Source organism: Dasypus novemcinctus, chromosome 23 (genome assembly GCF_030445035.2).
Source record: "Dasypus novemcinctus isolate mDasNov1 chromosome 23, mDasNov1.1.hap2, whole genome shotgun sequence".
NCBI lineage: Eukaryota > Metazoa > Chordata > Mammalia > Cingulata > Dasypodidae > Dasypus > Dasypus novemcinctus.
Window position 1 is genome coordinate 44584779 of NC_080695.1, and position 18116 is coordinate 44602894.

The following is an 18116-nucleotide window of genomic DNA, read 5'->3' on the forward strand; positions in this document are numbered from 1 at the left end:
AGCCTCAGAACACACACGAATGGACACAGAGAGGAGGGGAGGATGAAAGGGGAGAGTAATAAAATAAATCTTTAAAAAAAAATTAACATAACTTTAGTCTTTTAAAGGGCCATTGTCAGAGTATTTAGTGTATTCAGAAGGTTATAAAACCATAAAACGACTACCTAATCGCAGTAAAGTTTCAATAATTCCAAATGAAATCCTGGACCCAATAGTACTAACTCCCCCCCTACTACCCTCAACCCAGCCCCTAGCAACCACTAATCTATCTTCTCTGTGTGGATTTGCCCAGTGTGGAGCCTTCATACTAATGGAATCCTGTAAGTGGCCACTAGTGTCCATCTTCTTTCACTTACCATTATGTTCTTCAGGCCCCTTCCGTTCCAGCATGTATCTCTACTTCATTATGTCTTATGGCTGAGAATATCCCATTTGATGCATAAACTACATTCTCTGTAAGCCTTCATCATTTATGGCCATTGGAGTTGTTGGTGTTTTCTGGCTATGATGATACCAAATGTTCCAGATTTGACCATAAGACCTTTACCTGAAGACATCTGGGGCATGTAAATGACAGTTGCTGTGTGGGCACTGGGAGGGATACATGAGGTGTGGCTCTGGGAAGCTCACAGCTGCCACTCTGTGCTGTAGCTAGCACCTGTCTCAGGAGCTAGAGCCCCCATCCCAGTTGGCCAGTAAGAGATTCAAAGCCAAACACCTACCGGAAAGCATCAAGCTTTAGAGCAAAAAGTGATTTCCCTGTCCTGGGCATTAAGTGCGGGTTGTCTTTGGACTCAGGGAACCATCAGACTAAGCATGGGCTTGGGAAGACTGATGATTTAGCCACAGGATCTCAGCTCTATACCAAAACAACCCTGTGACTGGGGCAAGTTGCCACATCTCTGGGCCTGTTTCCTATTCTGTGAAATGGGATGATGCTGCATGATCTCTGAGGTAGTCAGACATTTAGCAGGGTGCAGTGGGAGCTGTGTAGGGATTTGTTTGCAATCTGGGGGAAGCCCCAAAGTAAGCTGACCCTCATTTCCAGCCACCATGTCCCTGAATCCAGTGGTGTCAGCACCATCCACTCCAGTGTCCAGCACAGGTGGAGCCAAGGCTTCAGCAGCAGGGATGCAGCTGACTCGTGTCCTATACATACAGCTGATGCCTCCAGTTCTAAGGTAAAATCCACCTGGACCATGTCTCAGATTCCAAAGATGGCCAGGAATTTAAAGAGAATGCCCACCTCCTCTCCGTGTTGGCCCTCCCCTCACCCTCCCTTCCCTGTGCCTGTTTGCCACCCCCATCCACAAAGGTCTTGATGATTGTTGACTGCTAAAGAACTTCTAGAACTGATAGGAGCTTCTAGAGCAGCCCAGGGCTGCCCTGAGCTCCCAGACCTTCTGCTTATCTTTGTATTCCCCATCACAGAACTCGTCCGTAGTCACATCAGCATCTGGAGGAATGCCTTCTTCATCTCCCTCCATCCAATCCAGGGCCATGCAGACCAACCACATGCATGGTTCCTCACGCGTGCTCTATAAATGGCAAGGGGGGCCCTGCTGCATTGTCCGTGTCAGCCTGTATGAGGACAACGTCAAGTACAAGAGTATCCTGGTGAGCTGGGCATGTGGAAATCCCCTGGGGCCCCTCAGTGGTTCAGGCAGTTGACACATAAGGAAGGACATGTTCCCTCCCTGCCTTCATGGAGCAGACTTCCTGGTGGATGGTGAAAGACAGACAACCACCTGCAGAGGCAGGAAGAGTGTGAGTTCAATGGCAGTCAGGGCTAAGGATAGTGGACATAGGGGCTGAGGCTGGCACGTGGAGTGAGCACAGCCTGGGAAGAGCTTGCTGAGGTGGCCCCAGAGAGGATCAGGGAGGGGACAGCCCACCAGGCCCAAGGAAGACATGTGTTGGGCAGCCCCTGGATCAGCCAGGAGCCCAGGGCCTGAAGGAACAGGAAACAAGGGGAAGAGGTGGGTCCAAAGAGGTGTGGGTCACATCAGGCCCTGTGACTGCTAGACAGAGCTTGACTTTCTCTTGGGGGGAGACAGAGCCACTGAAGGGTCAGAGGAGAACAGGGATAGCAGGTGACTTTTGGTCTTAAAGTGGAGGTTGAGCTGATGCATGCAGATACCAGCCAGTTAGGGCTGTTGCTGTGACCAGCATGGACAACAGCGTCTGCCCCAGGACAGTGGCCATGAAGGTGTGAGCAGGGGTAGATGCTGGATGGGATGTGCATATGGAGCCATGCCTGGCCCCCTGCACAGAGACTGGGCCTAGGAGCCTTGTTCCATAACCACCCTGGGTGCTCCTCTCTTGTGGCCAGGAGCAGGGGTAGTTTCACTAAGCTCTCACTTGTCTGACCCATGTCCTGATCCTGCCTCCAGATTGGCCCTCATTTCAAGGTAACTGCATTCTAGACCTTGCTGACCACAATTGCATCCTGGAGCCCAGGGCAGTCCTGCTGACCTGTAGCATATCATTCAGCCTCTCCTCCTCTCTGACATTTGGGCTCACACTGGATGTGTGCTATTTCCTGGGTGTTCACTGCTACCTGGAGGAGCCTGGAGGGTCAGGGGCAGGGCAGGGGAACACCATCTCCCATGATTGGGAGGCAGGAAGTGAGAGCGTGAGGGTCAGATTTCACTCCTCAGTTCCCACAGTCTGTTGCATGGTCACTCTTTGGCCCCTGAGTTCTTGGCCTCATTCCGTGATCTCTTGTGGGTCCATGGGAAGAGCATATGGCCCCTATAGACCCCGCCCTGAATAGACTTGGCTCATAGGATTTCTGGCAGCTGCACTGTGAGGGATCAGGCTCTAGGACTCAGGCCCTGAGAGTCTGTCCCTGATCCACCACAGGTGACCAGCCAAGATAGGGCTCTAGCCGGGATCAGCAAGGCCCTGGAAGAACACAGCCTGCATCAAGACAAGCCAGAAGACTACAAGCTGGTGCAAATCATATCAGACAATCGAAGTAAGTCAGGAGGAGTGTTGGAGAGGGTGGTGTTGGAGGGGGTAGGCGTGAGCCCTGTCCACAGCCTAAAGATCCGAGGCCCACTGGTTCCAGTATACCTGACAGCAGGGTGAGAAGGCACCCTGTCCAAAAACAAGGTGCCGATGGCAGCCCACAGGGCCCACAGCACCTTCTCCCTGTCTGCTCTATCTCCCTTGTGTACCCTTCCCTGGATGAGACCCAGGCATTGGGAACTTAGATCAAAGCTAACACCATTGAGGTTCCCAAAGAAAGGGCTTTTCACAAGATGGTGAAGAAGAGGGGCTCAACTTGAAGGGTGTTCTGTGATACTGCACCTCCAAAAGCACCATGACTGATGGACACAAGTGCCAAATATGCACAGACCATCTTGTTATGATAGTGAAAACTAGACAAAGTCTCCTCAATCCCCTTTGGAGGCTTGAGGGAGCCCCCTCAGTATTCTAGGAAGTGGGGAAGTGAAAGAATCCAGAATAGCACTGACCCAGAGCCAGACTTCCTGACTCTGAGCTCTTAGATTAGTTAATCACACTCCTGGGCCTGCTCCTTATCCCCATAGGGGAGAGAAAATTCAGCATTCAATGCACACATAGCATGCCTGTGCACAGTGAGGGTAACTTATTCTCAGTGAGCTGATCCTCCTCCCCCAGCCATTAACCCAGGCAAAGTAAAATAACTCCCACCTTTCCTAGACGGAGGTTCAAAATCCTCTCCCATCTTTCAAGTGAGAAATTGCAGCTGGGAGGCGTGAAATAGGGCAGAAGGACCTGTCCTACAGAACAGGAAGACTGAGGACTGGAGCAACTAAGAAAGGAGATGAGTCACCATGTCACTGAAGCCAGAGCAGGAACTCCAGTCTGGTGTTTCTTTCTAGCTTGTTCTAGGCCACAAAGACAGTTGGAAAATAGGGTCAAAGTCTAAATACTTTAGGATCCCACTCAGAAGGCCTGGCTCAGGTGGTCTTTGCTGGGCCTTAGTGGTCTTGTCCTGGGTAGTGCTGGATTTGGTGTATGTGCACTGGGTTCTAGAAAGTCAATTTCAGCCCCTAGATCCTGAGCAGTGAAGCTGGCAGGGCATGGTGGTGAGAGTACATGACCTCATGGCAGCTCCATTCTGAGGATAGCAGTTAGGAGTCAGAGTCACTCTTTAAATAAGTGTCCTTCATTGTTAGCTGCACCTCTGCAGAGTCTTTCCTTCAGGCAGGTGTCACTCCCAGGGCTCCTTTATGGTCCTGGAGTTGGAATAGGGAATTGAGGTCCCTGGCTGGGGCCTTCTCTCATGTGGGCACAAGTGTTGGGGTGTCCTGGGGTCCTCCAGATCACAGCTGACCCCCCTTCTGTCCCACCCCCCAGTGCTGCAGATCCCGCACAGTGCAAAAGTTTACTACACTATGGATCCCTCAGCCCATCACCATCTTCTTCTCCTGAAGCAAAACACACCTGTGGATGCCAAGGTGAAGAACAGAGCTATCTCAGCCCTTCTGGGGAGTATGCAGAAAGGACCCAAGTTCCAAAAGGGGAAATTCTAAATGGCCCTGATGCCTGCCAGCTCAGGGTCCCCCTTCCCAGGTCTGCCTGGCCAAGTAGTTTTGCTCACCCCAACCTCAGTGGGCCAGGCCAGGCAGGCACTTCCCTGATATGTCCCTGATCTATGTCTGAAATAATCCACTTTCTCGATGAATAAAAAAGAGCTTCTAGCTCTCTTTATTGAACAGGCCTGTAAGTAAAGAAAATCTGGTAGCAAAATCCTCCTCTCATGTGTAGATTTTGGTCTCTAAATGCTATTTTACATGGAAAGAGAAGAGGGCAACTGGGAGGTTGTGTGAGTCCAGGTCTTGGACAGGAAATGCATGAGAGGTCCCTGACAATTCTTGCATCCTGGAGAGCAAGGAATGGACCCAAACCCACAGGACAGGTTTTCAAAACATGAAAGGAGCCAACTGCAGGGTCTTATGGTGACCCAGGAGCCACCAGGACCATCCCGCTCCTACTATGGCCTGATTCTGTCCTGGCCTCACTGGTCCTTCTCACCGAGCTGCTCCATTGCCGCAAACCAGGCTCCAAATGATTCACGTGGCACAAGGGCCTCATAGCAGCAGCCCGCCTGGAGCTGCTGGAGCTCCTCCACCATCTGGTATTCCTGGAGCCAAGGAAAGGAAGATGTATCATCAAAACCTGGGTGGGCTTGCTGGGTGGGACGGGGTCCAGGGGCTGGATTTAGTCCTGTGGATCCCTCACCTCTTCACTCCCTTCCAGGCTCTGCCTGCCCTCAGGGCTGACTTCACACAGCTCATCCTCCTAGAAGTTGTTCTTCATCCCATGCACAACCCCACCCACTATCCCCCTCAATTTCAGAGGAAGCTATGAGCAGCCCTGGGGGGTCCTGCCCAGGAGGGTCTCTGTTTATCACCCTGACCCCACCCCAGCCCCACCCCTGTAGTGATGGCCACAGCTACTCACCTTCCTTTTTTTTTCAAAATTGATCTTCCTTCCCTGGAAGGCAGAGAATTTGCATTCATCATAAAGGGGCTCCTAGCCATTGCCAAGCCCATTGCCCCTCTGCCCCTGTCATGCTTTACTACTGCAGGTTCAACATGCACTGGGCAGCCCAGACCACAGATGGACTCAGGCAAGCCCCTCGCTTCCTTTAGTGGGGACTGGGAGTGGTGACAGAGACCTTCCAGTCCAAGTTGTGATGAACCAATGGAGAGAAGGCCCCTTGGACCAGCCTCCATCTACTCTTCTGTAAGAAGTTCATGGCACCCCAGCTCCCAGGGCATCTGTGAGGCTCCCAGGAGACATGATGTGCTCACTGCTGAGAGCTCAGGGCTCACAGAAGGACCTGTCCACCCAAGGCTCAGGGCCCCTTTCCCACCCTATCCTGGCCCCCGAACAACTCACATCCAGATACTCTGGCATGGCATACTCCAAAAGCAAAAATTGTGTGAGGAAAGTTCTCAGGCATGGGACCACACCTTGGATGTCACCCTGTGGCATTGGATAGGGTGGGGATGAGCACAGGCTCTCAGGTGCCCCCAAGACACCACGTGGGAAACTCCTCAGTCTCAGACTCAGGGACCACCCAGCCTTCCTCTAGGACACTTTGCTGTAACCCTTAAGTTCCCCTTAAAGCCTCCAAAGACCCCAAATTTCTCTGCAGCCACCTCCCAGGACTGACTTTTCTTCAGTAACCATGTGTACCCCTCCCCTACTGCAGCCACCCTGAGCCAGCTCCTCAAGGTTCTTGCTCTGACTGGCTGCAAGGAGAACCCCAGGATTCCCACAGCTCACCGTCCTAAGGCCAGGAGAAGGGACATTGAAGGGAGGCTTTCCAGGCTCAGTGGACTGGAGGGACAGGCTTGAGAAGGGCCCCCATCCTGATTTGGAGGCCACCTCACCCCAACTCTTTTGGCCACAGGCACACTCACCCTCTCTTGCTGCTGGTGCTGCCTCTGGACTATTTGGGGATTTGCCTCCAGGGTGGAGAATTTAGAGATGGACCTCTGCCAGGGTGGAGAATGAGGTAGTGAGGCCCTCCCCCTCACCCATTGTCCCGTGGGTCTTGAGCACCTGGGAATAGTGGACTGCGGGAAATCTGCAGCTACCACGTGCACAACGTCCCCAGCATGACCTTGTGCATGCGGACTGCTCTCTTGAGCCCATTTTTTCATCCCTGCTGTGAGGACACAGCACTGAGCCCTACAATGATCCCCTCTCCCTGCCCATGAGCCAAACATCCTTCTTCATCTTCGTCCAGAATAGGCCAGGCTGGATGTTTTCACAGAAACTGTCAGTGAAAAACTAACCACCCCACCTCCTGAGCCCTGACCCCAGCCTCCTCTTTACCTTGATGATCAGCTCACTGCCATGGGAGAGGTTGTGCTCCTTCCAGTAAATCTCTGACAGAGTCAGAAAGAGGCAGAAGCTGTCCCTGGGGGAGGGCAAGAAGGAAGGAAAAGGTTGGAGTGGGAGGGAGGGAGTAAGGGCTGAACCACCTTCTTTTAGCTGCTTGGGACCTGGACTGCCTGGCTAGGTGGTGTTGAAACTGGGTAAATCTGAGCACTGCAGGACAGTGTGGACTAGTGAGCTGAGCTCTCATGTGTGCACAGCAGGGACTCCCATCCCTTTCCATGAGCAGCTCTTTTTGCACATGCTTTTTTCATTTGGACAGAGTGTGTTGCTGAGAAGCTAACACTTAACATGCTCCCATTTGGCTCCACTCCATAAGGGATGGAGGAGGGAAGCGGTGTTGAGGCAAAACAGCTCACCTCAGGTGATATGGAGACCCAGAGCTACAATCTGCCTGGCCCTACCCAGGAGCTGCTGCCTCCCAGACTCCCTAAGTGGCGATTTCCCCAGGTCCCTGGCCCAATCTTATGTCCCCTAGAGAGAGGCCTGCCCACCTGGAAACTTCCTCCCATGTCTTCAATAGACAGAGGAGTGGATAGCTCTGGAGACCAGAGATGACGGCATAGAAGGACGATTGGTTATGGAGGATTCGGCACTCCTGGGAGGGAGAAAGATACACCATGAGAGTGGGTGTGAGTGTCCTCCTGCTCCAGCTTCAGCTCCCACAGCTGATATCCACTCCCAGGATGAGACAGACACTGACAGAGGCCCTGAGGCACGTCATGGACACAGAGTGACACCCACAGCCATCCTGAAGAGGTAGCCTTGTTGGGAAGGGAGGATAGTGCAGGACTGTGCTCCAGGCTGGGAGGGCCTGTGGTCCTGAGAGCCAATAAGTATAAAGTGGGGTTTCAGGACACCAGAGAGAGCCCCCTGAACATACCCTGGCCACCTCGATCCAGTGCTCCACCACCCTGGCCCTGGCTGGGTCCTTCATGCTCTGGTTCCCGACGCAGGTGGACATGACGCAGTTTATCACCCGGTTGAAATGGGTGATGGTGGCATGGACGGTGGGCGCCATTTCTTCTTTGCATTTTTTGTTACGCTGGGACCAGATGGAGCCCAGGCAGTGATAGGGCACCACCTTCTTGAAGAGATCCTGGGGAGGAGGGGATGTCAGGAACCATGCCAAGCTCAGATGCCCTAGGCCCTCCTGACCTAGGCCAGGGTCCAGTGGTCTCAGGTGGGGCTTGGCAGGCTGAGGACAGGGTGTGTTCATTGTTCCCTGACGGGACCTAGCACTCTAGAGTCCTCAGCCCCAAGGCCTGCAGGGGAGAGAGCTCCATTTTCAAGTCCATCTCACAGCCCCCAGCCCCCAAGGTGCCTCAGACTTCCACAGGCCCAGGTAGCACCATCAACCCTCATTATAATGCATCCTCGGATGCCATGTGGTCAGGTGCATGGTCCCTGTGGGGACCCAAGCCTCTGGGTCCCTGCCTAAGGATCCAGTACACACAAGGGCCTATCTAGTGTCAATGTGATGGAGAGCACCAGCACTGTGCGGGACACCATGGGGTTGGCTGCACCACAGTGAGCTCCTTCAGGCCTCCATGATGAAGCCCCCTCAGGCTTTCTATTTCTTTGCTCTCATGTCATGTTCCCAGTCAGTGCATGAGGCAGAGATGGTTACTGTCCAATATCTACTCTCCAGAGGAGTGAAGCATGGGCTTAGGGAGTAGTAAACTTGCCCAGGTTGAAATTCTGGGAGTGGAGCCAGTGTTTGAACCCAGATCCTAAGATTCTGATTCAGGGGGTGGTAAGGTGGGCAGCAGTTCCCAGAAGGAAGAGCCTCCCAGCCCCACCCTATCATGTCCAGCTGCTCACCACATCCATTCGGGTCAGCTGCTGTGCCACCAGCTCCGGAGGGAAAGCCAGGAGGTTAGCATTCTCCTCACTCAGCCTGATTTCCAAAGGCAAAGTACAAGTGCAGGAAGGTTCTGGGGTTGTGGCCTGCCCCAGTGCTGGGTCGAGCCTTGGCACTGGCTCTGGTGGTGGTGCCAGACTTGCCTCCCCCTCAAGAGCCATTGCTGCTGAAGGCAAGTTAAGAGGCTGTGGTTCCATAAAGGGCACTGACTTGAAATGTGTAGGTGACACTGGAGGTGGTGGTGGGAGTGCCTCCAGTTCAGGAACTGGTGATAGAAATGGTGATGTGACTTCTTCCAGCATGGCTGCAGGTGCAACATCTGAGGAAGGAGCTGTCTCTACCATCAGAGTCGGCATTGATGGTACCTCCACAGGTGTCACAGGCCCTAGCACTGTGGGTAGAAGTGGTGGTGGTGCTAGAGCCACCTTCAGCTCCGGAGCTGGTGCTACATCACCTAATGCTTCAGGCTCTATTTGTTGTCCAAGCACTGGGACAAACTCAGGAGCTGGCAGCAGAGGTGGAGATGTAGCTTCTTCAGGCTCTGGAAGTGCCCCTGTGACTGCCACAGGTGGTGGAACTGGCAGTGGATGTTGTCCTGGAGGCATTTGCTGCTCTGGGGCTGACAAATGAGTTGCAGAAGAGGTAAGTTCCAAACCAAGGTAAGTGTCTTTAAGCTCCCACTTGAAGCTCCCACTACCTTCTGGGGAAGATCCAGCCCCCAAAACTCTTCCCAGACATCAGTCTCCAGGTGACTTCTCTGGGGCTTCTCTTTGTTCCTGACCTGGTGGCAACCCCTGGTAGTCCCTGCCTATGGGTCCAGTCCTGGTCCTCACCCCACAAGCTCACATGCTCCCATCCTGAGGCGCCCTCACCCTTTGGCTCTGCCTCAATGGACGCCAGATGGTTCCTCCATGACAGTAGAGCTATGGCTCGGCACTCCAGGGTAGAGCCAGGAAGATACACCTGGGCGTAGCCCACCAGCAGCTTGAGGCAGGGCAAGCCTGGAGGTTGTGTGAAATCCTCAGCATACTGGTCCATCCAGGTGCCCAGCAGCGAGGAGACGGTGCTGAGGACAGGAGGGGGCAGCAGAGTCAGACATGGGCCTTTCCTTCCACGCTGCCCCAGGGACCCTCCCATTGGAAAATCAGGTCCATAAGGACAGGAGAGGTTTTGACTGCTCTCTCCATAGCCGGGCATGGACACACAGTGGGAGCTTCTTCAGTATGTCAGGGATAAGGGAAGAAGATCTGTCCTCCTCCCCTGGGCCCTCGTGGCCCTCCCCCCAAGCAACTTCTGCCCTGCACAGCTGCCTCATCCTCTGCCATGCATCGTGTGTGTCTCTTCTTCCCACTGACACTGCCCTCCCAAACGTCAGCAGTGCAGCCACCCTGCCATCCATGCAGGCAGACAGGATTGAGGTCAGGGCAGCTTTGGAGCTGGCTGCTCACCACCTCCTGTTGTGGGTCTGCACAAGGTGGTGTTTGGGCTCCTGGGGTGTGATTGGGCTGTGCTGTTCAAGTGTCCTCTGCAGCCAGTGCCCCAGGACCCCACCCACAGCTTCCCTTGACGCCTTTCCAAGTGGAGGGGGAAGCCCTCTGGACTCTACTCTCAAGGGAGCTCATAAGATGGGTGGGGCTTTGTGTTCTGCCCAGTCCTTCCCTACCACCTGTCCCCCAAACTCCAACACTGGTCTCTGGAGAGGAGAGCCCCTCCCCCTCCCCCAAGTGCACTCACTTCCTCATTTCCAGGCCTCCTCCTTGCCTGTCTCTGCCACGGAGGCTCCGTCCATATCTAGGGGAGACGTGGGCATGTCACGGCTGACTCTCTTTGAGAGTACCCCTGCTTAAGGTGACACCTGTTGCAGCCTGCAGCCCCAACTCCAATGGAACCCAGAAGGGCAGGGACTTTGGCTGGCTTTGTTCACTGCGTGAAGCTGCCTAAGGAAGTGCCTGTACCTAGTAGACACTTGATGTATATACTTGATGAAGAAGTGCCCTAAGTGGCACCTTCTCAGGCATAGGGTGGGCCTGGACCCCTCTGACAGGATACACTGGTCGCTCCTCTTACCCACCAAGGTCAGAGGCCCAAAAGGGACCTCAAACTCCCTGAGTAAAGAGGAAACTCGGGGTCAGTAAGAGGGGGAGCCCGAGAGCCTCTTCACTGGGAGGAAAATCCTGTTAAGGAACAACCCTGCCCCGCCAGCCTCCCTGCCCAGGGAGCCAGGCTCAGGGAAGCACTTTCCATGCATCCTCACTCTTAGTCCTCACAATCAACCCTCCAGGTAGGTACCCTGACCCCCCTCCTGCCCAAGGAGGAAACTGAGGCCGGTGGGTGAAATGACAGTTCTGAGACACAAGTTGGGGGCGGAGCAGTCAAGGCAGCAGGGACGGGGCGGGCACTCACCTTCTGAACAACAGGTGCAGGACCTGCTCGGTGGTGGTGAACACGCGGTATGTCCCCAGGAAGGTCTTGACAAAGACAAGGTCCCCCTCCTGGAAGGCGGGCACCAGGTGCTCGGCCAGGTTCTCCCACGGGCCTGCCTTGACCATGCGCACCATGCGGTGCTCCTCCCTCGAGCGGGCCCAGACATTCATCCTCTAGGGTGGGAAGAAGAGTCACATGTGCTGAGGGGCAGAGCTCGGGGGACCCCCGGGTGGGGCTGGGGCTCTGGGCAGTCCTGCTGTATCCAAGCCCTCAGCGCCTTGAGGCCAGGGTCACGTGCGTGTCTCCAGCAGAGAAAGGTCCTCGGCCTCCTTTTGATTTGGAGGTGAGGAGGTAATTGAAAGGTGAGACTCCAGACCTGGCAAAGGACAAGGGCCTGGGTGTCCCTGGGGGGAGGAACCCCACTGCAGGGCCGAGGAGCTGAACTGACACCTCAGGGTCCGGCAGACCCACCTGGTCAGTAAACGACTTCCTCCACAGCTCATGGGGCCAAAGCCACAACATGATGCCATTTGCCACCCAGAACTAAGACCAGGAAACTAAAGGAAAATGCAAAGAGACAATTCCATATGGGCTGCAGGGATGCTGCCACCCACAGAGACAGCCAGTGGTGATGGAACTGCTCCAGCCTTAGGAAGTTCCTTTGTCGCTTGCTGGTGAAAGGGCTGTCTGTGTGTCCTCTACCCACCCTGCCCATTCCAAAGAGCCTCTACCGGGGTGGGGGGAGGGAATATTGCTTAGGACCCATGGTTGGTGCACAGGGCACCAGTGCTGAAAGGGGAAAAGGAAAGGAATGTTCCAGGTCCAGCAGCACTGAAGGCCAAACCGCTGCTCTAAGCCTCCTCGCTTCTGGAATATTGGCAGCCAAGTCAGGCCTCAGCTCCTGACCTGAGAAGGGCAAGAGGATGGTCATGGGAGATGGCAAGAACCCTCCTAAGGAGAAGAGCTGTGTGGCTTGGGGCAGGTGTGGGAGGACAGTCATGAAGACTGCTGCCCGGGGACATGGGGCCAAGGAGTGGAAACAGAAATAGAGCAGCTGAATGCACACAGATCTGACGTGGGCCCACCCTGCAGCCCACCCTGCAGGGAAATCCCTGCTAAGGTCTCCTTTCTGAGGTTCTTAAACTTTTGAGGTGACCTCCCCCTGGTCCATGGAATGGCAGTGTGGTGGAGGGTTGGGGGGGCCCAGGTTCCTTGGGAAGTGGGCTATTGGGCACATCAGGGGAGAAAGCCCTGGGAGAGAAAGTGGGGAATGCCAGATGGGAGATAGGCTCTGGGGACCCCCCCACCCTGCTGTTTCATACCCCATTGATCCCTACTCCCACCTGGTACCAGCGCTGGCCCTGGCCAGGGCCTCGACGGACCTGCACCTTCTCTATATAGACGGCATAGACGAGCCCCTCCTCCAGCTGTTCCCCCACCATCTGCATGGAGTTCTGCAAACACAGTGCCCAGCAGGTGGGACAAGAGGGTCAGTGAGAGGCCTTCCCCAAACCACAGGGGATACAGCACTTCTTTGGAGCCTAGATCCAGGTCAGGCCCAAATGGGGGTCACCCTTTCCCTGCAGCCCATTGGAGAGGAGATGACAGTTCAGGGCTCAGGATTAACACTGGTCCACATGAGAGCCACCCCCAAGACACACCTTCCCACCCTTCCAGCCATGGCCTGGCAGGTGACAGGGAAGGACCTACTGGGTTCCCATCCCTGACAGCCTGCTGCTTCCCAGCGTGGCCCCTGCTTATGCCTCCCCACACTGGGTGTGGATGGGACATGGGGCTGCCAAGGCAGGAGCTCAGTAGTGGCAGGTGCTCAGTTGGCTGTTCCTAGGTCACCCCATGTTACCTTTGGGGACCTCCTGATCAGTGGCCTGGGGCTTTGTGGCTGAGGCCTGAGCCAATTTCGAAAGCCACTGGAAGAGGGCTCATTCCTACTTTGGTTGAGGCCTGAGCCTCGGGGTCTGCGAACGCAGCAGGAGAACATCCTGCTCTCTCGAGCGTCTCCTGCCAAGTGAGCTGGGAAGGGGCTGCCTCTGGAATCTGGGGGCCTGGTTACCAGGGTTCCAAGTTCTGTTGGGTCTGTGACAAAGGTAGTGAGATCACCTCCTTCAGTCCCCTTCCCAGTGCCCTCTCAGGACTAAAAACTCCACAAAACTCCCTCTGCATGTCTGTCTGTCTATCCCCTCACCCAGATCATCTTGTTAACTGGTCAAAGTTCTGCCCACACGTCCCTCCCCACAGCTTCCTGGAAGGCCTGTGTTCAGTCGGGCCCCGGCTAGGAGGAGATGCACCTGGGTGCAGACCTGGCTCCCTTTTCTTTTCAGTTTTGTGATACCACACTAGTTTCTGAGGCTTCCCAACTCTCCTGCCCAATACACTGGGAATCATTCTAGCATCTGCTTCCTGGGTACATGGTGAAGTCAATGTGGGGCAAACACTGCAAACCGCATAGTCTTGTGTAACAGATTGAATTCACAGATATAGACATGGAATAAACAGGAAGGTGATGGAGGGAACATTGAATATAACTCAAATCAGCCCTGGGCAGGGCTGTGTGATCTTCATAAACTCACTCCCACTCCTGGATTGCCATCTCAGTCTGTATCTTGATGTGGTTGAAATGAGATGAAAGTCAGATATTGCTGCTGGGCCAGAAATCCTTCCAGAGGCTTCCCACTATATTGAGGGTCAGAGGCAAGTGCGTCCTCTCAACTTCTGTGCTGTTCTGCCTGTGCCCTCCTTCCCTGACATCTTTACCTCCAGGTACAAGCAGCCCCATGAACCCCCCTTGGAGATAGTCCTGGCCTCGGGACACGCTTCTCAACAAAATGGCTAAATGTGGATGTCCCGCTATGACTTACACAAAGTGCTTTTCTGTCTTCACCACTCTCCCTTGTGAGTGAAGTCTCCCTCTCTGGACACCATCCCAATGTGAATCTTGCTGATCAACACAGCAGAGCTGGGAAGCACCTGCTCCCCCAGGTAAACCTCAGGTGAGGCTCTGCCATCAGCAGTGGCCTTCTTAGCCTCCTCTGGCCAAGGTCCCTATATTAGTCAGCCAAAGGATTGTTGATGCAAAATACCAGAAATTAGTTGCTTTTTATAAAGGGTATTTATTTTGGGTAGGAGCTTACAGGTACGAGGCCATAAAGCATAAGTTACTTCTCTTACCAAAGTCTATTCTCTCACGTTGGAGCAAGATTGCTGCTGATGTCTGTGAGGGTTTGGGCTTCCTGGGTTCCTCCCCTCCAGCATCTTACTCCTCTTTCCTCTGTGAGCTTACTTCCTGGGGCTCCAGCTTAAGGCTTCAAAATCAAACTCCAACAGCAAAACTCAAACATCAAAACCCCTCAAATCTGACCTTTGCCATGCCTTTTATCTGTGAGTCCCCATCCACCAAGTGGTGCTGACTCAAAGGCCTAATGATGTGGATGAATCACAATCAAAGCCCCAATCATAACTCAATCATACCCAGCGACAGACCAGATTAAAAACATAATCCAGTATCTATTTTTAGAATTCATGACCATATCAAAGTGCTACTGTCCCTCTGCCACTGCTTCTTCCCCTGCTGTGCATGCTCCCAGGCACCCTCTTACCACACATTTACAGAGCTGGCTCCTCTCATCTTTCTACTCACAGTGAAAGTGTCACTTCAATATGTCCTTTGGGCCACCCTCCCCCACTTGATGGTGCCATAGCCCTCCTCCCAGCACCCTGTGTAGCTTCCTCTATGCCACTTGCTCTTTCCTTGAACCTGTGTTTGCCCTAATGCTTTGGTCCACCTCCCCTTCCAGATGCAGAGATCCTGTTGGGCAGGGGCCACAGGGATTCTTTTCACTCCACATCCAGGACTGAACACAAAGCTTGCTGCAGGGTGAGTGATCCTGGCACAGTCACTGTATGAATAACTGAGATGTTCTCAGAGGCCCTTTACCAGCCTCAGCCCAGCTCAGATTGTGGAGATGGCTGCAAATGATGGGAGGTGCATGTTGTGTCTGAAATAGGTGGATAGCCAGAAAGGCCTCTGGATGATGCTTCCCAGTTGCCAGAGGCTGCAGCAGGCACAGTGGGCACAGCTGGAGCTGTGGCTGCCTGCCCCCTGCTGGCCAGCATCAGCGCTGCAGCTCCAGGTAAGGCTACCCACAGGAGTGAGCACACAGCTTGCTTGAATATCCTCAAGGCAGCAGCTCTCCTAGGCCCTTGGAAGAGCAGTGGGAAATTGAAGGAGGGCCAGGGTGAATGGACAGCTCCCTGGTCTGTGGATCCCTAGTGAGTCACCCACTGTAAACACCCCAATAGACAGAGGAGGAGACTGAGGCCTCCCTCCTGGAGCCACTTCCTCTCTAGGGAGGGGTTCATCCCGGTTCCAGAAGCTCAGAGCCCCTCTGACCCAGGCCTGCCAGTTCAAGGCTGTCCTGGGGATGGCACCAGTCATGCAGGCCCCTGGATCCTTGGTGATCCTCTTGCCCATCAGCTTGGCATCTCTCCCTGTCCCCATGTATGAGTCCATGGGCATTGTGAGAAGAGTGGGAGCACTGCCCAGCAGCAGAGCTGCTTCCAGTTTTCCTCAGTTACCCCTGCTCACACCCCTGGGGTCCTCTCCTCCTCCAACCCCAGCCCCATGGTCCACGGCCATGATGACATGTTTGCAATGGGCCATGCATGGATGTCAAAAGGAAAACTGCCTCATAAGGGAAATTACTGAGCAGTGGACCCAGTCTTCAAGGGGCCCTCATTCTGAAAGCAAACCAGGAGGAAGGGTATAACCCTTCCTAGAAGCAAGTCACCCTAAATTACCCTTGGTGGTCTGCATACCTCAGAGCACCTAGACCATTCCTGCATGCCTCTTGGCCTCAGTTTCCACATGGCACCTGTCTGGTTGCAAGTGGAAGTGCATAAGCGTGTGTTCATGCAGGACATGGAGAGAGGTGCCCTCAAGGGACAGACCTGGAGGTGGGCACAACCTTGTGAGTCTCAGCAGGAAAGAAAGCAGGTGAGCCTTGCAAGTGCTTCTCCTATTTCCTCCCAAGTGTCCTCACGGAGAGGACCCAGGGCACCTGAACTCCACCCAGTGTCTCACAAATGCCAGCGGGATGTGAGAGGGGCAGGAGGAGGGCAGACCAGCAGCGCTGAGAGTTGGCGGCACTCACGCAGATAAGGAGCCCTCCCAGCCCTCCCTGCCTTTGCCCCCCATTGGTGGGTGAGCAGGCAGCCCTGGCATCAAGTCCTCCAGCTCTAGGAGAGAAAGCCCAGCCTCCGACATGGGCTCACGTGCACTGCTCTCGCCCGTTCCTGTTCCTGAGCAGGGCCTTGTCCCTGGCATGCTCAGTGGGGTGCTCCCCACTGAAACTCTTGAGGAGCCTTCAGCTCCCCTTCTTTAACCCCAATACAACACACGCTCCTGAGATGGAGTCACTGATTTCCTTTTGCGTTCAAGAAACCTGAGGTTCAGGGTTATTGACACAGGCTGTGACCTACTCCTGCTGTGGGTTTCAACCCCAGTCACCACGACTGCACAATCCGTGCTCTACAGAAGAGCCCGAGGATGTGGGTGGGTTGGAAGAACAGCCTTGCAGGCAGGGGGTCAGATGTTGGCATGGCCTTGGCCAGGTTAAGGCTGAAGGAGGCTCCCATGAAGCTGGAATGCAGAGTGGGGGAGCACACCAGGGAGGGCTCCTTGACCACAGCACCCAGAATAGCAAGAGCTGGGGAGCTGAGGGGGCACAAGAACTCCCTCCACCCAGGCCTGGGCCACTGAGCACCTGCCATGGATGGGAGGCCTGCCTTAGTGTCTGCTTTGAACACTGAGGGTCCTTCAGTGATCTCCCTGGTTTGACCATGCTGGCTGCAAGTCTCAGTGCTAAGAGTCAAGCAGCTGCTCAGGAAGGTCAGTCCCAGAGAGGGCTTCTGGCCTTTATGTTATTTAATCCTCCTCAGGAGCTCACCAGCATGCAGCTACCAGCCTGGTGATACACAGCTCAGAGGTGGTTCTGGGAATGCCTTCTCAATCTGTTTTCTTTCCACTGCCTCAGTCATGCAGTCACTCAACAATCCTTTGTGAAGTGCCTTCTGAGTGTCCAGCACCATGGCACAGGGTGTCAGGCCCTGTCGGTGCTCTGTTTTTGCTGACAACTGGGGAAGGATAGAGTTGGGCATAACAATATGGTAAATGCTAACACAGAGACAAGAGGAAGGTGTGACTGGAACAAGGAAAGTCACCCAATCCAGAGGGGACACATCAAGGCAGGCTTCCTGGAGGAGTTGGCAGCTCAGTGACACCCTGGGCATTGTGCAGGTGGTGGGACAGGCATGGGGCAAAGAGCAGCCTGACTAGTGGGCAGTGTGAGCACAGGTGTGCTGGGCCAGCCCCTTTAGGCCACATGTTCTAGTTTGCCAAAGGCCTTCCGATGCCAAGAACCAGAAATGGGTTAGCATTTCTTATGGGACTTATTTGGGGTAAAAGCTCACAACACTACAAACAGTCCAACTCAAGGCACCTGAACAGGTGTTTTCTCACCAAAATCAGCTGCCACAAGGGGGAGCAAGATGTCTCTGCTGACTTCTCTGCCTTTCTGCAGCTGCAGGCAAACCTGGCACAGGGCTTGTCTCTCACTGGGTCTCCTCCTCAGTCTCAGCATTGCAGGATCAAATATGGTGGCCTAATTTTCCTGTGTCTTTCTATGTATCTCTTTCTGTGTTTCCATTGATATCAGACCCAGCAAGGGGCAGAGGTTCAACCTGAGTCAGGCCTCACTGACATAGTCCAAACCAAAGGCCTGAAGCAATCTTGTCAAGTAATCTAATCAGAGGACTGTCAAATGCTTTTAAGGCAATCAAAAGTCACCACACCCATGGGAATACATTAGTTTAAAAACACAATCATTCTCCTTTTGGGATTCGTAAA

At 54.1% G+C, this 18116-nt stretch overlaps 2 protein-coding genes across 2 annotated transcripts; one reads left to right on the plus strand and one right to left on the minus strand.

The window, feature by feature from the left end:
- Positions 1-1054: 1054 nt before the first annotated feature.
- LOC131275575 (ral guanine nucleotide dissociation stimulator-like) lies at positions 1055-4732 on the plus strand. The gene is made up of 4 exons (XM_058286320.2): positions 1055-1181; positions 1432-1617; positions 2866-2980; positions 4351-4732. Exons 2-4 carry the CDS (start codon positions 1465-1467, stop codon positions 4524-4526), a joined length of 444 nt encoding a protein of 147 aa, XP_058142303.1. The 5' UTR covers positions 1055-1181; positions 1432-1464; the 3' UTR covers positions 4527-4732.
- Positions 4675-12642, minus strand: LOC131275529 (ral guanine nucleotide dissociation stimulator-like). The gene is made up of 12 exons (XM_058286210.1): positions 12538-12642; positions 11174-11367; positions 10505-10561; positions 9643-9836; positions 8731-9389; positions 7790-8005; positions 7401-7504; positions 6844-6928; positions 6426-6500; positions 5899-5985; positions 5458-5490; positions 4675-5137 (listed from the first exon to the last, which is right to left on the minus strand). The coding sequence occupies exons 1-12, from the start codon at positions 12640-12642 to the stop codon at positions 5012-5014; spliced, it is 1935 nt and encodes a 644-aa protein (XP_058142193.1). The 3' UTR covers positions 4675-5011.
- Between the last annotated feature and the right edge of the window lie 5474 nt (positions 12643-18116).

Coding starts and splice junctions, on each gene's coding strand:
- LOC131275575 (XM_058286320.2), top strand. CDS start 1,465: ATGCCTTCTTCATCTCCCTCCATCCAATCCAGGGCCATGCAGACCAAC. Junction 1,618..2,865: donor TCAAGTACAAGAGTATCCTG/GTGAGCTGGGCA, acceptor GATCCACCACAG/GTGACCAGCCAAGATAGGGC. Junction 2,981..4,350: donor AATCATATCAGACAATCGAA/GTAAGTCAGGAG, acceptor CCCACCCCCCAG/TGCTGCAGATCCCGCACAGT.
- LOC131275529 (XM_058286210.1), bottom strand. CDS start 12,642: ATGCAGATGGTGGGGGAACAGCTGGAGGAGGGGCTCGTCTATGCCGTC. Junction 6,501..6,843: donor GCAGTGAGCTGATCATCAAG/GTAAAGAGGAGG, acceptor CCACCCTGGCAG/AGGTCCATCTCTAAATTCTC. Junction 5,986..6,425: donor AGCACCAGCAGCAAGAGAGG/GTGAGTGTGCCT, acceptor CCAATGCCACAG/GGTGACATCCAAGGTGTGGT.